Source organism: Hyperolius riggenbachi, chromosome 12 (assembly GCF_040937935.1).
Source record: "Hyperolius riggenbachi isolate aHypRig1 chromosome 12, aHypRig1.pri, whole genome shotgun sequence".
NCBI classification, from domain to species: Eukaryota; Metazoa; Chordata; class Amphibia; order Anura; family Hyperoliidae; genus Hyperolius; species Hyperolius riggenbachi.
In genome coordinates this window covers 98,160,346-98,178,186 of record NC_090657.1, presented here as the reverse complement: position 1 = coordinate 98,178,186, position 17,841 = coordinate 98,160,346, and the positions used below count along the sequence as shown (strand labels likewise).

Sequence of the window (17,841 nt, the reverse complement as noted above, 5' to 3'; positions counted from 1 at the left end):
TCATGAATGACTCTTGGTGCAAATATGCAGGCTCAACTTTGCATGAACTTTGAGTAAATGCCCTAGTCAGATTCTCCAGAGTAGAGATGTAGCGAACTGTTCGCCGGCGAACGGTTCCAGGCGAACTTTGGGGGTTCGCGTTCACCTGCAGCAGGCGAACTTTTGCAGAAGTTCAATTCGCCCCATAATGCTCTATTGAGCAAAACTTTGAACCTCTACATCACAGTCAGCAGGCACATTATTGTCAAACACACTGCTCTCACTGCTGGAGACCCGCCCTCCCTCCTCCTCCAAGCAAGGTCCTTATGCCATTTCACTCACTTGTCTGCCTACACTAATTAATTAAGGGACAGCTGCCTCCCTTCTACCTATTCCCTCCTACCAGGAGGAGGGAGGAGGAGTCTCATCTGCCAGGGAATTATACTATTCTTTTCAAAAACCAGTTTACATACCATAGCTGGGAATCAAACCTGGGTCTCACTGCGTGGTGGGCAAGCACCCTAACTGCTGTACCACAACAGTAGTAACTGAAGTTGGCCTAGCATTTACTATTTATGCTCAATGTAATAGAAACATTAGGTTGCTTAAAGGGAACCTTAACTGAGAGTGATATGGATGTTTCCTGTAAACAATACCAGTTGCCTGGCAGTCCAGCTGATCTCTGTGACTGCAATAGTGGCTGAATCACACCCTGAAACAAGCATGCAGCTAATCCAGTCTGACTTCAGTCAGAGCACCTGATCTACATGCTTGTTCAGGGGCTGTGGCTAAAAGTATTAGAGACACAGGATCAGCAGGCGATTCAGGCAACTGGTATTATTTTAAAAGGAAAAATCCATATCCTTCACCGTTTAGGTTCCCTTTAAGGATTTGTAGCATAAAAGCCAACTCACATTGGCTGGGATTTGAACCCGGGTCTCACTGTGTGGTAGGCAAGTCTCCCTAACCGCTGTACCACAACAGTAGTAACTGAAGCTAGCCTAGCATTTACCATTTATGCTCAATACAAGAGAAAAAGTAGACAAGACAAATATCATTTATATCACGCTTTTCTCCTGGCGGACTCAAAGCGTCTAGGGCTGCAGCCACTAGTAAGTAATGTCTGGATGGTGTAATGCTTAAGTGCTCTGCCTCTGACACAGGAGACCAGGGTTTGAATCTCGGCTCTGTCTGTTCAGTAAGCCAGCACCTATTCAGTAGGAGACCTTAGGCAAGTCTTCCTAACACTACTACTGCCTATAGATCATGCCCTAGTGGCTGCAGCTCTGGTGCTTTGAGTCCGCCAGGAGAAATGTTATTTGTCTTGTCTACTTTTTGTCTTGTATTGAGCATAAATGGTAAATGCTAGGCTAGCTTCAGTTAGTACTGCTGTGGTCCAGCGGTTAGGGTGACTTGCCTACCACACAGTGAGACCTGGGGTCAAATCCCAGCCAATGTGAGTTGGCTTTTATGCTACAAATCCTTAAAGGGAACCTAAACGGTGAAGGATATGGATTTTTCCTTTTAAAATAATACCAGTTGCCTGAATTGCCTGCTGATCCTGTGTCTCTAATACTTTTAGCCACAGCCCCTGAACAAGCATGCAGATCAGGTGCTCTGACTGAAGTCAGACTGGATTAGCTGCATGCTTGTTTCAGGGTGTGATTCAGCCATTATTGCAGTCACAGAGATCAGCTGGACTGCCAGGCAACTGGTATTGTTTAACAGGAAACATCCATATCACTCTCAGTTAAGGTTCCCTTTAACCCCCTTGGCGGTATGAAAAATACCGCCAGGGGGAAGCGCAACGGTTTTTTTTAATTTTTTTTTTTTTTTTATCATGTAGCGAGCCGAGGGCTCGCTACATGATAGCCGCTGCTCAGCGGCATCCCCCCAGCCCCGCCGATCGCCTCCGGCGATAGGCGATCAGGAAATCCCGTTCAAAGAACGGGATTTCCTGGAGGGCTTCCCCCGTCGCCATGGCGACGGGGCGGGATGACGTCACCGACGTCAGCGACGTCGGGACGTCATTGGGAGACCCGATCCACCCCTCGGCGCTGCCTGGCACTGATTGGCCAGGCAGCGCTCGGGGTCTGGGGGGGGGGGGGGGCCGCGCGCCGCACCGGATAGCGGCGATCGGGCGCGCGGCGGCGGCGATCGGGGTGCTGGCGCAGCTAGCAAAGTGCTAGCTGCGTCCAGCAAAAAAAAAATTAAGCAAATCGGCCCAGCAGGGCCTGAGCGGCACCCTCCGGCGGCTTACCCCGTGTCACACACGGGGTTACCGCTAAGGAGGTTAAGCAACCTAATGTTTCTATTGCATTGAGCATAAATAGTAAATGCTAGGCCAACTTCAGTTACTACTGTTGTGGTACAGTGGTTAGGGTGACTTGCTCACCACACAGTGAGACCCAGGTTCGATACCCAGCTATGGTATGTAAACTGGGTTTTGAAATAGTATAATTCCCTGGCAGATGAAACCCTCCTCCCTTCCGGTAGGAGGGATGAGGGAATAGGTAGAAGGGTGGAGGGAGGCAGCTGTCCCTTAATTAATTAGTGCAGGCAGACAAGTGAGTGAAATGGCATAAGGACCTTGCTTGGAGGAGGAAGAGGGAGGGGCGGACCTCCAGGTATTAGAGCCCTTGAAACATGTTTTCTATCATTATTGCAGCCGGTAGAATTTTTTTAAATTTTTAAAGTTCGCCCCCCCATTGAAGTGTATTGCGGTTCGCGAACTTTTTCGCGAACCGAACCTTTCGCGGAGGTTCATGTTCGCGAACCGAAAATCGGAGGTTCGCGACATCTCTACTCCAGAGCCTGTACAATGTTACAATTTACTTTTTCACTGCAATAGATACAGAATTGTGGCGCATCCCATAGTGTGCAGATTTCATATGTTCATGAGGAATCATTCATGTCCAATGACTTTTCCTAGCATACGTACCTTGCTAAGAATAGGGGGAGGGGAAGTAAGGTTAGCACAGAGAAAAGGTGTCCATACACTGTGATACAAGTCTGAAGAGTCTGTGTGAATGACTGGCTGTTAGGTAAGAAACACATTAGCAAGCTAGTCAGTAGGTAGAGAGGACATATTTTGCATCTTTTAGTAGTGATGGACCATTCTCCATAGAAAATCATTGGCAAGAACACAAGGTTACTGCAAGTTATAAAAACATACGGCTGTGCGCTGCGGTCACGCAGTGGGCATGAGGGATGAATCATACTTCCAAGTTGTGGATAGGCTGATGGTCGACTATACCCTCTGCAAACAAGTACTGAGCATGCGTGGCACGTGATATGGTTATATAACATTGTGTTGCAATAAGCGCGTAACCCTGAATTAACTGTTTCAGGAATTGCACGTTCACACGGGACTTAACCAGAACTAGTCCTGTTCATGAGAATATTGACTATAAGTCATCCAATCATAGCAAGGCTCATGCCTGAGCATCCCCAAGATGCAATCGGGAAAATGGGTGGAGCTATGAGTATAAGAAAGAGAGATTTCCCTTGCTCTGATGGGACTCTCCACTACTGACGAGTTGTGTGATGTTGTGTATGCGCTGCCTCCTGACGATCGCTGGTCCCCCGATACGGAGTGATGATGCAATATCCGGTAATGTATTGATTCTTTACTCTATTACTTATCCATGATTCACTGCTATACCTGTAAATAATGTAAATAATTGAATAAATATCCTAATACAGTGTGAAGTCGTAAGCTATGTATTTACCTAGTCTGTGTGCTAGTGTGAGTCGAGTGTGAGGCCTTAGCAACGCCAAAAACATAGCAATACATAAATGGCGACGAGGATGACTTTTGACCTCTGAAATATATTGCCTATGATTCTGTGGGTCTCTGGGTGTAATTTTGCAAAATTTGGCATTTTGCCAGTTAGTGGGGCAAGTAATCTAAATCTTTGTAAAATTGCCCCTGTATGGTATATTGACTTGATACTTGATATATATATATCTTAGGACAGATTACAGGTGTGGGAAAAGTTTGGAGTCGATAGCTCCTCCCACTTAGTTTCAAGTCAAGATATCTTTTGAACTAAGCAAAATTTATCTGTGGGAAGTTTGACCATTGGTGTCTAGAAATTGAGGGGCACCTCTGGTCAAAGCCACGCCCAGTTGGCAGTGTGCCAAAAGTAAGGCAATATGTTTAAGAAAAAGGCCAAATGCCTAAAAGAACCTGCGGAGATCCCCGGCTGGACCGAGTCTCCGTATAATATTATAGCAGTAGAATTAGCTAGCCATGGGTTGGTAGAATTGTGGGATAAGCAGTTGAAAGAATCAGAACCGGTTGATTTAGTTCAAGTACTTGAGAAACTCCCTACCAAGGTAGGTGATGCAGTTACCCCAGCTAGAATTAGCTGGGTGTTGGCCTCTGCATATCGTGGTGTGCACAAGCGATTGCAGAAGGCGTTCCAGGATCAAGAAAAGGCGGAACAGGCTCAACTTGAAGTTGAGGGACGCTGCCTGATGCTGGAATATAGTGGTTCCCCGTTAAAGCGGGTGATGTTGCTCTCTCTAGATGTAGATAAGACTCTAGGGGGGGGGTTCCCCGTTAAAGCGGGTGATGTTGTTGCTCTCTCTAGATGTAGATAAGACTCTAGGGGGGGTTCCCCGTTGAAGCGGGTGATGTTGTTGCTCTCTCTAGATGTAGATAAGACTCTAGAGGGGGGCCCTGTTAAGGCGGGGCATGATGTCGCTCCCGGGCGGCATAGTGGGATGTTGTTGACAGCTTATAGAAAGCTTCAACAAAGATTGTGTAAGTTGAAAGAATCAGAATCCCTCAATGTTGTTACTTTACCTGAGGGTATTCCTGTTGGAAAAAGGGTAGTCCTGTTAGAAAAAGGAACTAGAGTAGGATGACAGAGTGATAGTTGCACAAGTGTCATCACAGGCAGCTGCAGATAAATACCAACATGTAACAGAATCTGCAGCTGGTAAAATAAATGTGCTGGAGGAAGTAGCTGGGGAAGAGGCTCCTGTGATGACACATTTTGGATTGTTATCAGTGGAGCAGGGAGCTTCTGTAAATAAAAGGAAGCCAAACTCTGCCACTGATCATTGCACAAGAAATAGGACAATGTGCATTGAACTGGAATTGGAAGTGTTTAGCACAAATGTATTTTGTTCCATTTGAAAAGATTAGGAATAGCTGGGAACTTTCTTTAGGTTGTTACTGCTGGTTTTGTCCCTCTTAAGGAAAACCCCATATTTTTAATGATAAAATATGGATGGGAAAAAGGGGCAGAGAGTAACCTGACAGTGAATCTCAGCTTTTACTACTACGGTTTTTAATACAGTCTGTGTCTTTGTTGGTAGATTTCGGAGTATAATCTTGGAGTGCTGTGTTTAAACTTGTAAAGCAAATTCCTTAAAGTGACAGTATCTGACTGCACTTGCAGAGTTGAAATGGTAATATAATCTGGACAAGACAGGTGGGTTAACATTGTTGTTTCTAGTGAATGTTTTATATGGTGAATCCGTTATAGCGAGTCCTGATTAATCGTGTATTCATATGTCTGTTTTTTGTTTAATTGAATGCATAGAGGAATGTTTTTTTTTTAAATGCATTTGTGCACGGGCGGTGAGTGCTCCTAGGGAATGTGTGCGAGCCAGTGAGTGTTTGAGATGCTGCTCTCCTCAGCTGGGGGCGCTTGGCAAGCATTATTTTTTTTTTTTTTCATTCAGGAGTACATGTTGTAAAAAAAATATTGATCTTTAACTCTTACTTCATGGGACATGCATCTTGTTTGATAAAATAAATGGTTAAAGAGGTGAGAAATAGTAAAGCAACTTTCTTGTGTGCGTTGTGTGTTGTGCTGGGTTTTGCTAGAACTTCCAAATCCCTGCAAATGCTCATTTTTTTTTTTTTTTGGGTTACAGGGTTAAATGTGATTATGATGTCACGGTGACATCTGTGCCAGCAAAACTTTTCCCCTGGTTTCTAGCTATAATTGTGCAGGAGTGAAATTGTTTACCTGTTGAGCTGAAAGCTAGATTAGATGAGACTGTGTGAAAGAAATAGAACTGTGAAGTCTATTATGGCAATGTAGCATGAAAATATTGCGTAATTAGACTGGAAAACCTTTTTATATAATATCCCTGTGTCTCTGCGTCTATTCAGAGTTTTTTTTTTTTAGCACTGCACATGTGCAGGGAGGGGCGCAGAAACACTGGGGAAAAGTTGAGGGGGGATAGGGCCAGAGGCGGCCAGCGTGTGCGCAACGGTGTATGAGGGCACGCGCGTGGCGGGTGCATGTGCACAGCGGGCACATGCATGCGCAGCGAAAGGCCTAGCTTGGTTTTTTTTTTAAACGGGCCAAGGTCATTAGTTACTAAATGAGATTTGTTTGTCTTGCAGAGAAATGTCTGGTTTCTCTAGGGTTGAATGTTGTACTGATTAGCTGAATGGCGTGAAGTGGCAGAATGTGTTGATGATGAAGTGTGAATTGAGTTGTTTCTAATGAATTGTATGAAGTTTGCTTTGAGACCTTACTGATATAGTGTATTATATGTTTAAGAATACCTCTGTTAAAGATGCTAGAATGTATGCATATGCTAGTTTAGAATAATACAAACTGTGAAGATAACAGATTTTTGTTTATACCAGAAACTAGCTGGTGGGGTGGTTAAAGTAGAAACGATTTCTTATTGAAAAATGCATAAGGATGCGGTAGCTCCATATAGGGGAAAACCTGTATCAGCTGGGTTGGATTTGCATGCTTTAGAAGTTGTTATCATTAACCCCTCGCAGGTTACAACCATTCCCACAGGTATAGGATGTAAAATACCTGACTAACATTATGGGCAAATAGCTACCCAATCCAGTTTTGCTCAGAAAGGAGCTATAGGGATAGGAGGAGTAATTGACTCCGACTATCAAGAATAAATTAAAGTGATCATGATTAACCTGGGAAATAGTGAGTTAATTATTGGAAAAGGAGAGAGGATGGGTTAAAGTTTTTAGGGGAGGACACTGTGTATACACAGGCCAAAGAGTTGTATAGCCCAGGTTCTCCTGAGGGCCCTTTTACACTTAATGCGTTGGTATGCATTAGTATGCATACAATTTTGTTGTTTGTTTTTTCTTGTTTTTTGTTGTTTTTTTCCCAATGGCGATGCATTGTGAATAGACTTCAATGTTTTTTCAGTGTATAGTGTGAAAGAGGCCATAGGGGGACACGGACGCTGGACTGTACATCAGTTGTTATTTTGATTACAGTTAACAGCAGCTGATTAAGTGTAAAGGGACCCTAATTCCTTTATTTGTAGAGAGGGAAGCCCATCAGTAAAGGGTGATGAATATTTTGGTTCTACTAATACAGTAAATGTTGGAGCTAAAATGTGGGTCAGAATCCCCAAGGACCGCCTCCTCCAGCAGATGTGATTGCAGTAGGCAAGGACCGAACTCTGCTGGTAATGAGGCCAGAACAGGAAAAATGTTATTTGCAAGAATAAGTCACACTTGTTTGGGTTTTTTGCAGATTGATATCCATGTCTATGGCATTGTCCTTGGAATCCTTGGTATCGTGTGGTTGGAAAGCTGTGGCGTTAATGCATGGACTTCAGGTATTCGAGTAACCGATACAGGGGATCCACGGTGACTTTCGTGTGGGGAAATAAAACCAAGGGTTGTCTACAGAGAAACTTTACCTGTAATGCTAGGCAAGCATGTGACATTCTCAATGCTACTTTCAATGGAACATGTCTCGGTGGGGCCTGCTTTGATATTTGTGGATATGATGGATGCGAAAGTGGACCCTGGGCATATAAAGAGACTACCTTCCACTTGTGCAAAGGTGGGGCAACATGCCTAAAAGACTGTGATTCATGCGCGTTTCCAGCTGCCATAAACTGTTCTAAACCACACTAAATACGGAGAGAGTGGTATGACTCTTTGTTAGGAGGATATGGGACATTGACTCTTAATAGTTTTGATATTGAAACATTAGCAAATAGATTGCATAAAGCTGGAAGTAAAAATAGATGATGATTTGCTTGACTTAATTAACGCAAGTGCCTCTGTTATGTATGAAACAGATGTTGATATAACTAGAATTGTAAACTGGACTATCTGTTCCATGCAAACCTTACAACAGCAACAACAGAAAGGGTTATTTCAAACTATGTTGTTGACTGGAAATGAGGAGGTTTGGAGGACCGTGTTCAGTTCCATGATAAGAACTGATCACTGGATAGATATCAAAGCACCTAAAGTGATGTGCAATGATACATTTTGCATGGGACAATTGACACTTTACAATGTTACTAAAAGTAGTATAATGTGTAAGAATGTTATTTTGCCATTATTAATTGGGCCAGAAGGTGATCAGCACTTCTGGGTACCTACGTTTTATGGACAGGTTATTGATGACAGCAACAGAACAGATGATTTGACTTTTTGTGATAATACTTTAAACAGTAAAATATGTAAGTTACAGTCTACTGCATATGAACCTTGTTTGTTACAGAACACTGTAAACAAATGTGGGTGGACCATAATGCCTATAACATACCGCTGGATGGTGGAAATAACACCTCAAGTGGTATGTGTAGTGACAGATCATCAGGTGGTCCCTAAAATGAGGGTGCCTTTTGCAGGATGCATACACAATATCACTGTATTCCAATGGGAAAATGAAACTTTTATGTTGATGCCTGATATAGCGTTAACTACAAAGGTTTCCTGGCAAGGCCAAGGTTTGGAAGTTCCCAATTGGGATCTAAACCTGACTAAACTAAAGCGGATTGTTGAAAAATCTAACGGAAGTGAAAAAGTGCTATTAAAAAGTTGAATAGAAGTATAATCGTACACCAGCTCAGTACTACCGTGATTGCAAACAAAATTGTTAAAGTGGGCTCTGCCATAGCAGATGCCACCTCTCACCACTGGTGGGATGTATTTATGGGTTATTCGCCATCAGCAGAAACAATGATGAAGTGGATAGTTCATCCTATTTTTGATTGTAATGATTGTTATACTTATCCTATCCAGATGGAACTGGTATGTGGCATATGGGATCTGTTGTAAGGGAAAAAGTTGTCATGGTTTCATATGTTAATGGTCATCACTAAGGACCGAATGTGATACAAGTCTGAAGAGTCTGTGTGAATGACTGGCTGTTAGGTAAGAAACACATTAGCAAGCTAGTCAGTAGGTAGAGAGGACATATTTTGCATCTTTTAGTAGTGATGGACCATTCTCCATAGAAAATCATTGGCAAGAACACAAGGTTACTGCAAGTTATAAAAACATACGGCTGTGCGCTGCGGTCACGCAGTGGGCATGAGGGATGAATCATACTTCCAAGTTGTGGATAGGCTGATGGTCGACTATACCCTCTGCAAACAAGTACTGAGCATGCGTGGCACGTGATATGGTTATATAACATTGTGTTGCAATAAGCGCGTAACCCTGAATTAACTGTTTCAGGAATTGCACGTTCACACGGGACTTAACCAGAACTAGTCCTGTTCATGAGAATATTGACTATAAGTCATCCAATCATAGCAAGGCTCATGCCTGAGCATCCCCAAGATGCAATCGGGAAAATGGGTGGAGCTATGAGTATAAGAAAGAGAGATTTCCCTTGCTCTGATGGGACTCTCCACTACTGACGAGTTGTGTGATGTTGTGTATGCGCTGCCTCCTGACGATCGCTGGTCCCCCGATACGGAGTGATGATGCAATATCCGGTAATGTATTGATTCTTTACTCTATTACTTATCCATGATTCACTGCTATACCTGTAAATAATGTAAATAATTGAATAAATATCCTAATACAGTGTGAAGTCGTAAGCTATGTATTTACCTAGTCTGTGTGCTAGTGTGAGTCGAGTGTGAGGCCTTAGCAACGCCAAAAACATAGCAATACATACACTTATCAATTTTTTCTGTTGATAGCTAGCCAATTCAACCATTTGATTGAATCTGCTAGAAATCGATGCCCCAACATATATCATTAGATTGATTTTTTTGCCAAAATTGATTGTACTGGATGGAAGAGATCGATCGATCAGTGGCAGGTCGGGAGCAGTAGCAGATCAATGGCCCTTGTTTCACAATGGCAAATCAAATTGAATCGAATCCCGATAGGACATGTCGGATTTAATCGGATCGTAAATAGAATCGTAAGCGAATTGCACAAAGAATTGCATCGTGTAGATTGGGCTTTAGTGCTGCACTGCATTGAACAGTGCAACACTGCAGTTTGATAGATTTTTAAATTTAATGATAATGTCGATTCTAAATCTATTTTCAGTGTGTAGTGTGTAGAGAGATTTGACCAGATAGATCCCTCTTTGATCAGATTATGATCTGAGCAAGATTTATCCTTTGGCCACATCAACCAAAGGATACATGAGATAAACCTACAAAAGAAAAGCTTTACTGGCCTGGGACTTCTTCCAGCACCTAGAAGACTCTCTGTCCAGCGCCAAAGTTCCGTTGTGCCCTCTCCATAAGATCCTGACCCACAGCTTGGTCGTGGTCTTCTGCGCATGTGCACCTCTCATGATCATGCTCCCTTGGCTGGGAGCACTCTGTGCTTGCGAACTTTACAAAGGCTGAAGTACAGAGCATGGTTATGGAAGCGCGTGACACGCATGCACAGAAGACCATGACCCAGCCGCGGGTCGGGAATGGTATAGAGGGGAAAGCTGCAGCCAGAAGCATGGCAGAACTTGGGCCCTGGACAGAGAGAGTTCTAGAGGCTGGATGAAGCCCCAGATGAGTAAAGTTTTTCTTTTGTAGGTTTGCCTTTTGTATCCTTTACGGAGGTGATTAAACTTTCATGTGTTCTATTGAGTATTACCAAAAAAGTGGAGGTAAAAACATAACATACATACTAAAAGCAAGATGCCTTGTAAATAAAACTGACTAACTGGTGTCATTGGTAAGGAGAGATAAAGACAATCGTAATGTGGGAATTAGAGAGACATGAATGCAGTGTCGTAACTATAGCCCCCGCTGTCACTGAAGTGGCGGGGGCGTGGCTGGGAGAGAGCCCGGGACGCAGTACTGTTCACTATTATGCAGAGTGGGCAGCGCAACAGAAGCGTTATTATACACTACCTGCTTCCGGCAGTGCTGTCTCCTCCAGGGGGGGCAGTGGTAGTGGGAGGGGACCGAAGGAGGCACAAGAGGACAAAATGAGGCACAGGGGGACTAAAGGCGGCATAAGGAAACAAAAGTAGGCACAAAGGGAGGACAGAGGAAGCTCAGGGGGACAGAACGTGGCAAGAAGGACAGAAGGAGGCAAAGAGGGGTACAGAAGGAGGCACAGAGGCCTGCTCTCCAGGGACCTGTGATTCTGCTGCTTCTCAGGACACCAAACTTCCTGCTGCTGCATGCACAGCCATCAAAAGCAGGTGACAGAACACCAGTGGGGGCAAGGCTTAGGAGGTGGTGCTTCAGTCAGGGCAGGGCTTAATCCAGGGGCATGGTGCCCCCCAGGACCACTGGCACTCCAGGCAATTGTCTGGAATGACTATGCCTAAAAACATCCCTTGGGAAACAGAGCTTGCAACCACGCCAGGGCCCCTGAACCAGAGGGGCCAATCAGGGGCCCTCATTCATCCATCTCATTAGCTTTTCATTTGTGCTAAACTGGTAATAAACACCTCTATATGTGCATTGAACAGTAGTAATCCTTAAAAGGAAGGGCCGAGATAATTAAAAATGAAAAATCTACTTACCTGGGGTTTCCTCCAACCCCAGGCAGCCGCCCTGTGCCATCGCCGCAGCTCCAGTGGCTCCCGGTCTCCTCTGGTGCAGATACCGACCTCGCCAGTTCGGCATCTACTGCGCTCCAGCGTGTGGCTCACGGAGTCACACTGACGTCATCCATACTGTACCGCGCAGGTGCAGAACTGTTTCGCCTGTGCAATACAGTCTGGATGACGTTAGTGCGACTCCTTGAGCTGCATGCTGGACTGCAGTCGGCATCTTGCACCGGAGGGGACAACGGAGGAGGAACTTACTTTGATTACACCTCCCTGGCACTGCAGCTGTCCTTGGTAGGTTTTGAGGCTCTATATCAATAGAGTGCTTGGGGCCCCATGTAAAACTCACACCGGGGTCCCAAGCTCCTTATGTCATTGTGGGGGTCCCATGTTATATAGTTCTATCCCTGATGTGAATGTTGTGCACATACAGTGGTGTGAAAAACTATTTGCCCCCTTCCTGATTTCTTATTCTTTTGCATGTTTGTCACACTTAAATGTTTCTGCTCATCAAAAACCGTAAACTATTAGTCAAAGATAACATAATTGAACACAAAATGCAGTTTTAAATGATGGTTTTTATTATTTAGTGAGAAAAAAAAACTCCAAACCTACATGGCCCTGTGTGAAAAAGTGATTGCCCCCCTTGTTAAAAAATAACTTAACTGTGGTTTATCACACCTGAGTTCAATTTCTGTAGTCACCCCCAGGCTTGATTACTGCCACACCTATTTCAATCAAGAAATCACTTAAATAGGAGCTATCTGACACAGAGAAGTAGACCAAAAGCACCTCAAAAGCTAGACATCATGCCAAGATCCAAAGAAATTCAGGAACAAATGAGAACAAAAGTACTGTAATTGAGATCTATCAGTCTGGTAAAGGTTATAAAGCCATTTCTAAAGCTTTGGGACTCCAGTGAACCACAGTGAGAGCCATTATCCACAAATGACAAAAACATGGAACAGTGATCAACCTTCCCAGGAGTGGCCGGCCGACCAAAATTACCCCAAGAGCGCAAAGAAAACTCATCCGAGAGGCCACAAAAGACCCCAGGACAACATCTAAAGAACTGCAGGCCTCACTTGCCTCAATTAAGGTCAGTGTTCACGACTCCACCATAAGAAAGAGACTGGGCAAAAACGGCCTGCATGGCAGATATCCAAGGCGCAAACCACTTTTAAGCAAAAAGAACATTAAGGCTCGTCTCAATTTTGCTAAAAAACATCTCAATGATTGCCAAGACTTGTGGGAAAATACCTTGTGGACCGATGCAACAAAAGTTGAACTATTTGGAAGGTGCGTGTCCCGTTACATCTGGCGTATAAGTAACACAGCATTTCAGCAAAAGAACATCATACCAACAGTAAAATATGGTGGTGGTAGTGTGATGGTCTGGGGTTGTTTTGCTGCTTCAGGACCTGGAAGGCTTGCTGTGATAGATGGAACCATGAATTCTACTGTCTACCAAAAAATCCTGAAGGAGAATGTCCAGCCATCTGTTCGTTAACTCAAGCTGAAGCGATCTCGGGTGCTGCAGCAGGACAATGACCCAAAACACACCAGCAAATACACCTCTGAATGGCTGAAGAAAAACAAAATGAAGGCTTTGGAGTGGCCTAGTCAAAGTCCTGACCTGAATCCTATTGAGATGTTGTGGCATGACCTTAAAAAGGTGGTTTATGCTAGAAAATCCTCAAATAAAGCTGAATTATAACAATTCTGCAAAGATGAGTGGGCCAAAATTCCTCCAGAGTGCTGTAAAAGACTCGTTGCAAGTTATCGCAAACGCTTGATTGCAGTTATTGCTGCTAAGGGTGGCCCAACCAGTAATTAGGTTCAGGGGGCAATTTCTTTTTCACACAGGGCCATGTAGGTTTTGAGGTTTTTTTCTCACTAAAGAATAAAAGCCATCATTTGAAACTGCATTTTGTGTTCAATTATGTTATCTTTGACAAATAGTTAACGTTTTTTGATGAGCAGAAACATTTAAGTGTGACAAACATGCAAAAGAATAAGAAATCAGGAAGGGGGCAAATAGTTTTTCACACCACTGTATGAAGAAAACTAAAAGTAATTCTGCTATCAGAAAATATGAAGACAACGGAGAAAGGAGACAGAACGAGGACAATAACAAAACAAATAGAGCATTCATACCTCAGGGAAACCGCTGTAATTAAATACTTTCCTAAATGACATTAAGCACTCTAGTGCTAGTCTAGCTTGCAAAGAATTGATAATGTTTGTCAACCATATCATTGCCCATGGGTAGGCAAGCCTGCTGGTGGTGCTAGAACACAAAAGTTCATTTTTTCTTTATTAGATGAAGGCTAATTTCCTATATTCCACTGTGTGGCGATGCACAAGTACTTCTTGCTAATGTGCTTGGCTGCCAGTTAAAAGTCAGTTTAAATTTGCTTTTCTTCCAGATGAAAAACATGCATTTCCGAGCTGTAAAAAACTCGGACAATATTTACAGAGTGAGTGCTGACAGAAATGCAGGCCAAATGTTACTGTGAAATATTTCATAGCACAAATAGTATCTTGTGTCTCATTTGGATGCCTTCACAGTTGTTTCATGTGGAAATTGGAAGTAAGCTCATAACAGGGCACTTGAAAAAGAAACACAGGAAACAAAAAAACAAACAGTTTGGAAGAATTAGCCCAGATGAAGGGTAACATTCATGCAGTGACCAGAGACAAACCTTTAAAAAAGCTCCATAACAGAGCAGACCCAGGCACTTGGAGGGAGAAGAGCAGCCATTCAGTTTGAAGCAAGGAACCTGTAAAGAGCAATACAACTATTTCAGGGAGTGAGAACATCACAGACAATCACAAATGACTTGTTCAAAGGGGATCTGGAGTGAAAATAAAATTATGATATAATGATTTGTATGTGTAGTACAGCTAAGAAATAAAATATTAGGAGCAGAGATATGAAACTAATATTGTTTCCAGTACAGGGAAAGTGAAGAAACTCCAGTTGTTATCTATGCAAAAGAGCCACTGATCTCTGCAACTTACAAAGTCACAGAGAGCTCTGTCTTCTGAAGCTTATTATCTTAAGTGTCTGTCACTGTATTTTTTTTTCTGTAGAGGAAAGTTCAAAAGTTCACTCGCCTGCTCTGTAAAATCACTTAGAATGCTGAGTGTAGTGAGTAAACTGCAAATATTAGAGAATGATGCAATGTTATAAAACAAACTATATAACTGAAAATAAAAAGAAAATAATATTGTCTTTGCTATTAATGTTCTAGTAATTATCCGAACTACACAACCAATTCATTATATCATATTTTTTTTTCGCTTCAGTGTCACTTTAAGGTAACAAATGTCTACTTAGCATATGTAGCTTGAGGGCTGATTGAATGCTTGAATAATAAAGCAAAACATGCGTAGCATACAAGACACCAATCCATACCCAAGGCCACCACCGTGGTGGGTGGGGGGGGGGGTTAAGGGAACAAACCCTACAAAGTCACTCCACTGAAAGGAAAGTTAATAGGCTATATTGGTAGCTGACAATTCCCCACAGAACAAATGCATAGTCACAATCTCTCAGCATTATAAAAGACCCAGAGTATGGCTGTGATTCTGAAATCCCAATGAACACAAGACAAACTTCTATTGGGCAATTACTATTTTTTGGAAGTACTGCAAGTTACGCTTACAGAATACCTGGAGGTAGTGTATATCCTGAGCATCACAGCAATTTGTTTAGTTCATGGTAATTCCCTGAGATCATGCGGACCAGTGCTCTGAACAAGGAGGTGTGGCACAAATCCTGGTCCCAGCAGCAGCTTTGTAAAACCCATTTTCTGTTTCAATACTGTTTATTTAAAAAAAAATTCATACAACAACCAAACATTGCCACTAAATACATAAAAAAACAACTGCAAACAATAGCACAACAAGCATGACAAAGAACTAAATGCAACATACATTTTTGCCTTTTAAAAAGGAAGCAGGAACATAACGGCATACATGCTTGTTATCCAGAGATTAGCTAACCTGTGTAGAGGTGACCCATATAGCCACAACTGCCTTGTAGGTTTAACCTATCCTACACAATAAACATACAGTGGTAGCTTGCAGTGCAAGATTAGTGAATAGTAGCATGATATATCCTATCTCTTTCCCATTTTTATGTGTAAAAGCACATTGATCCAGATTCCAGTCACCCTATCCCTCACATTGTGAAATAGAGAAGGAACTGCCCGTTAGAGACACAACTCCCCAAAACATAAGGTATTGACCCTATTAGAGGATGCCTATAGTTTGCTTATACTCAACTAAATCCTTAAAAACATACCAAACTTCCCATATTAGGGTGAACATATCCATTTTATCATTAGCAATCAATATTAATTCCTCAATTTCTCTCAGTCTCTCGAGTCTCTGGAACCACTGCCTTAAAGTAGGAGGTACAGTGGATCTCCTGAGTGCCGGGATCATTGCTTGGGCTGTGTTTCAAATGGTGCAGTAGGGGTTTCTTATAATTGTTTTAAAAGATTTAGAAATCCCATGAAGTAGATATGTTTCAGGGTTATACTATAACGTTTGGCATGTAACCTTGTGGACTGAGCGATGCACCTGCTTCCAAAACAGTTGAATTCCAGGGCACCCCCGAGCTATATGCAGCAGATCTCCAGGTGCTTTCTGACATCTTTAAAAGGTGTCTAAGAAAGATCTTGTGGAGTTTTACTGGGGTCCTATACCAGGACATGACAAATGTATAGCTCTGTTCTTTCACTAATACATTTAATGATGTCTTATGAGTCAAAAGGTAAGGGCCTGTTCATACTTGCTGCGTTTTTAGAACGCGTATAAATTCAAAGAAACGCAAGTTGAAAAACGCATGCGTTTTTCTTGCGTTTGAATGCGTTTTCTATTGCGTTTTGCGTTTTGCACAAACACGTGACCCAGGGGAAAAAAAAGAATTATGGGAACCGCAGAGGAAAACGGACGCTAAAAACGCAATAGTACGCGTTTTTGATACGCGTCCATAGACTTTCATTGCGTCCGTTTCTATGCGTATCGCACAGAACTGCGTGCAGCAATGCGGATGAGAAACGTATGCGTCTCATACGCATACATGTGAACTAGCCCATTCAAAAGCATTAGGAGCCGTTTCTATGCGTTTTTTGTTCCAGTACGCGTTCCCTGAAAACGGCTAGGAACGCATATAGTGTGAACAGGCCCTAAATCTTCACACTGGGCTTCTGAGAACTGCTTCCCCAGGTCAGAATGCCATTCCACCTGGAAAGGTAAGATGTTAGGGTCCTTATAAGTGCTAAGAATGTCATATAACCACAAAACCACGTCTTTGGGGGCACTTAACATGGCATTTCTGATCAAAAGCAGTGTGATGCCGGGCATACACGGCACGTTTATGCGCCTGTATCGAGCCAGCGTGTGCGCGCGGATCGATCCCCACTCGTCCCCGCGGGCATCCCTTATCAGCCGCTCAATTCCCCGCTATTGTCCCCCCGCGGGGATCGAGCGGAGAATCTATCCGGCAGGTCATTGGACCTGTCGGATACTATCAATCAAGCCATCAGCGGCTCGATTCATTAAAAAAAACGAACCGTCTATGCTTAGCATAAGGATAGTGCAGTTGGTCTACCATGTCTTTAGATCTTAAAAGGCACAGACTAACCAGCAAGCTCATGGTGACCCAGAACTCATTGGAGTGTGTAAGGGACTACAATGGTCCTAAAAGCCCCCTTACTAAGATGTTAAGAAAAACAAAAGTTTGCTTTCCTAAAACAGAAAGAATTTGCGATAATTCAGGTTGGAGTGAGCTTGAGATGTCTCCCAGAGCAACACTGCTGAATATATGCAAATTAACCATTGTACCCTTAGAAGCCAAATTTATCCATGCCATGCACTGATGAGGATCAAACAGTCCGAAACAGTCTGTATGCATGTTGGATTATTATGGCTCTGTACAAATTAACAAGCTGACACATCATTGCAATCCAGCGGTTCTGGAGGTGTGTTTAGCTTCTAAGGGTACAATGGTTAATTTGCATATATTCAGCAGTGTTGCTCTGGGAGACATCTCAAGCTCACTCCAACCTGAATTATCGCAAATTCTTTCTGTTTTAGGAAAGCAAACTTT

The 17,841-nt window shown here is 43.1% G+C and overlaps 1 protein-coding gene and 1 long non-coding RNA gene across 4 annotated transcripts in view; one reads left to right on the top strand and one right to left on the bottom strand.

Moving 5' to 3' along the window:
• FBXO47 (F-box protein 47) overlaps nucleotides 1-17,841 on the bottom strand; it is a 274,591-nt gene that overhangs the window by 72,669 nt on the left and 184,081 nt on the right. For all 3 annotated transcript variants that reach the window (XM_068262737.1, XM_068262736.1, XM_068262738.1), the window contains one exon: nucleotides 14,423-14,500. In XM_068262737.1, the coding sequence (XP_068118838.1) occupies nucleotides 14,423-14,500 (78 nt within the window). The remainder of the gene's footprint in view (nucleotides 1-14,422; nucleotides 14,501-17,841) is intronic.
• LOC137542308 (uncharacterized) lies at nucleotides 2,985-9,781 on the top strand. The gene is made up of 2 exons (XR_011025394.1): nucleotides 2,985-5,426; nucleotides 7,476-9,781. It is a non-coding gene; the product is annotated as an uncharacterized lncRNA (long non-coding RNA).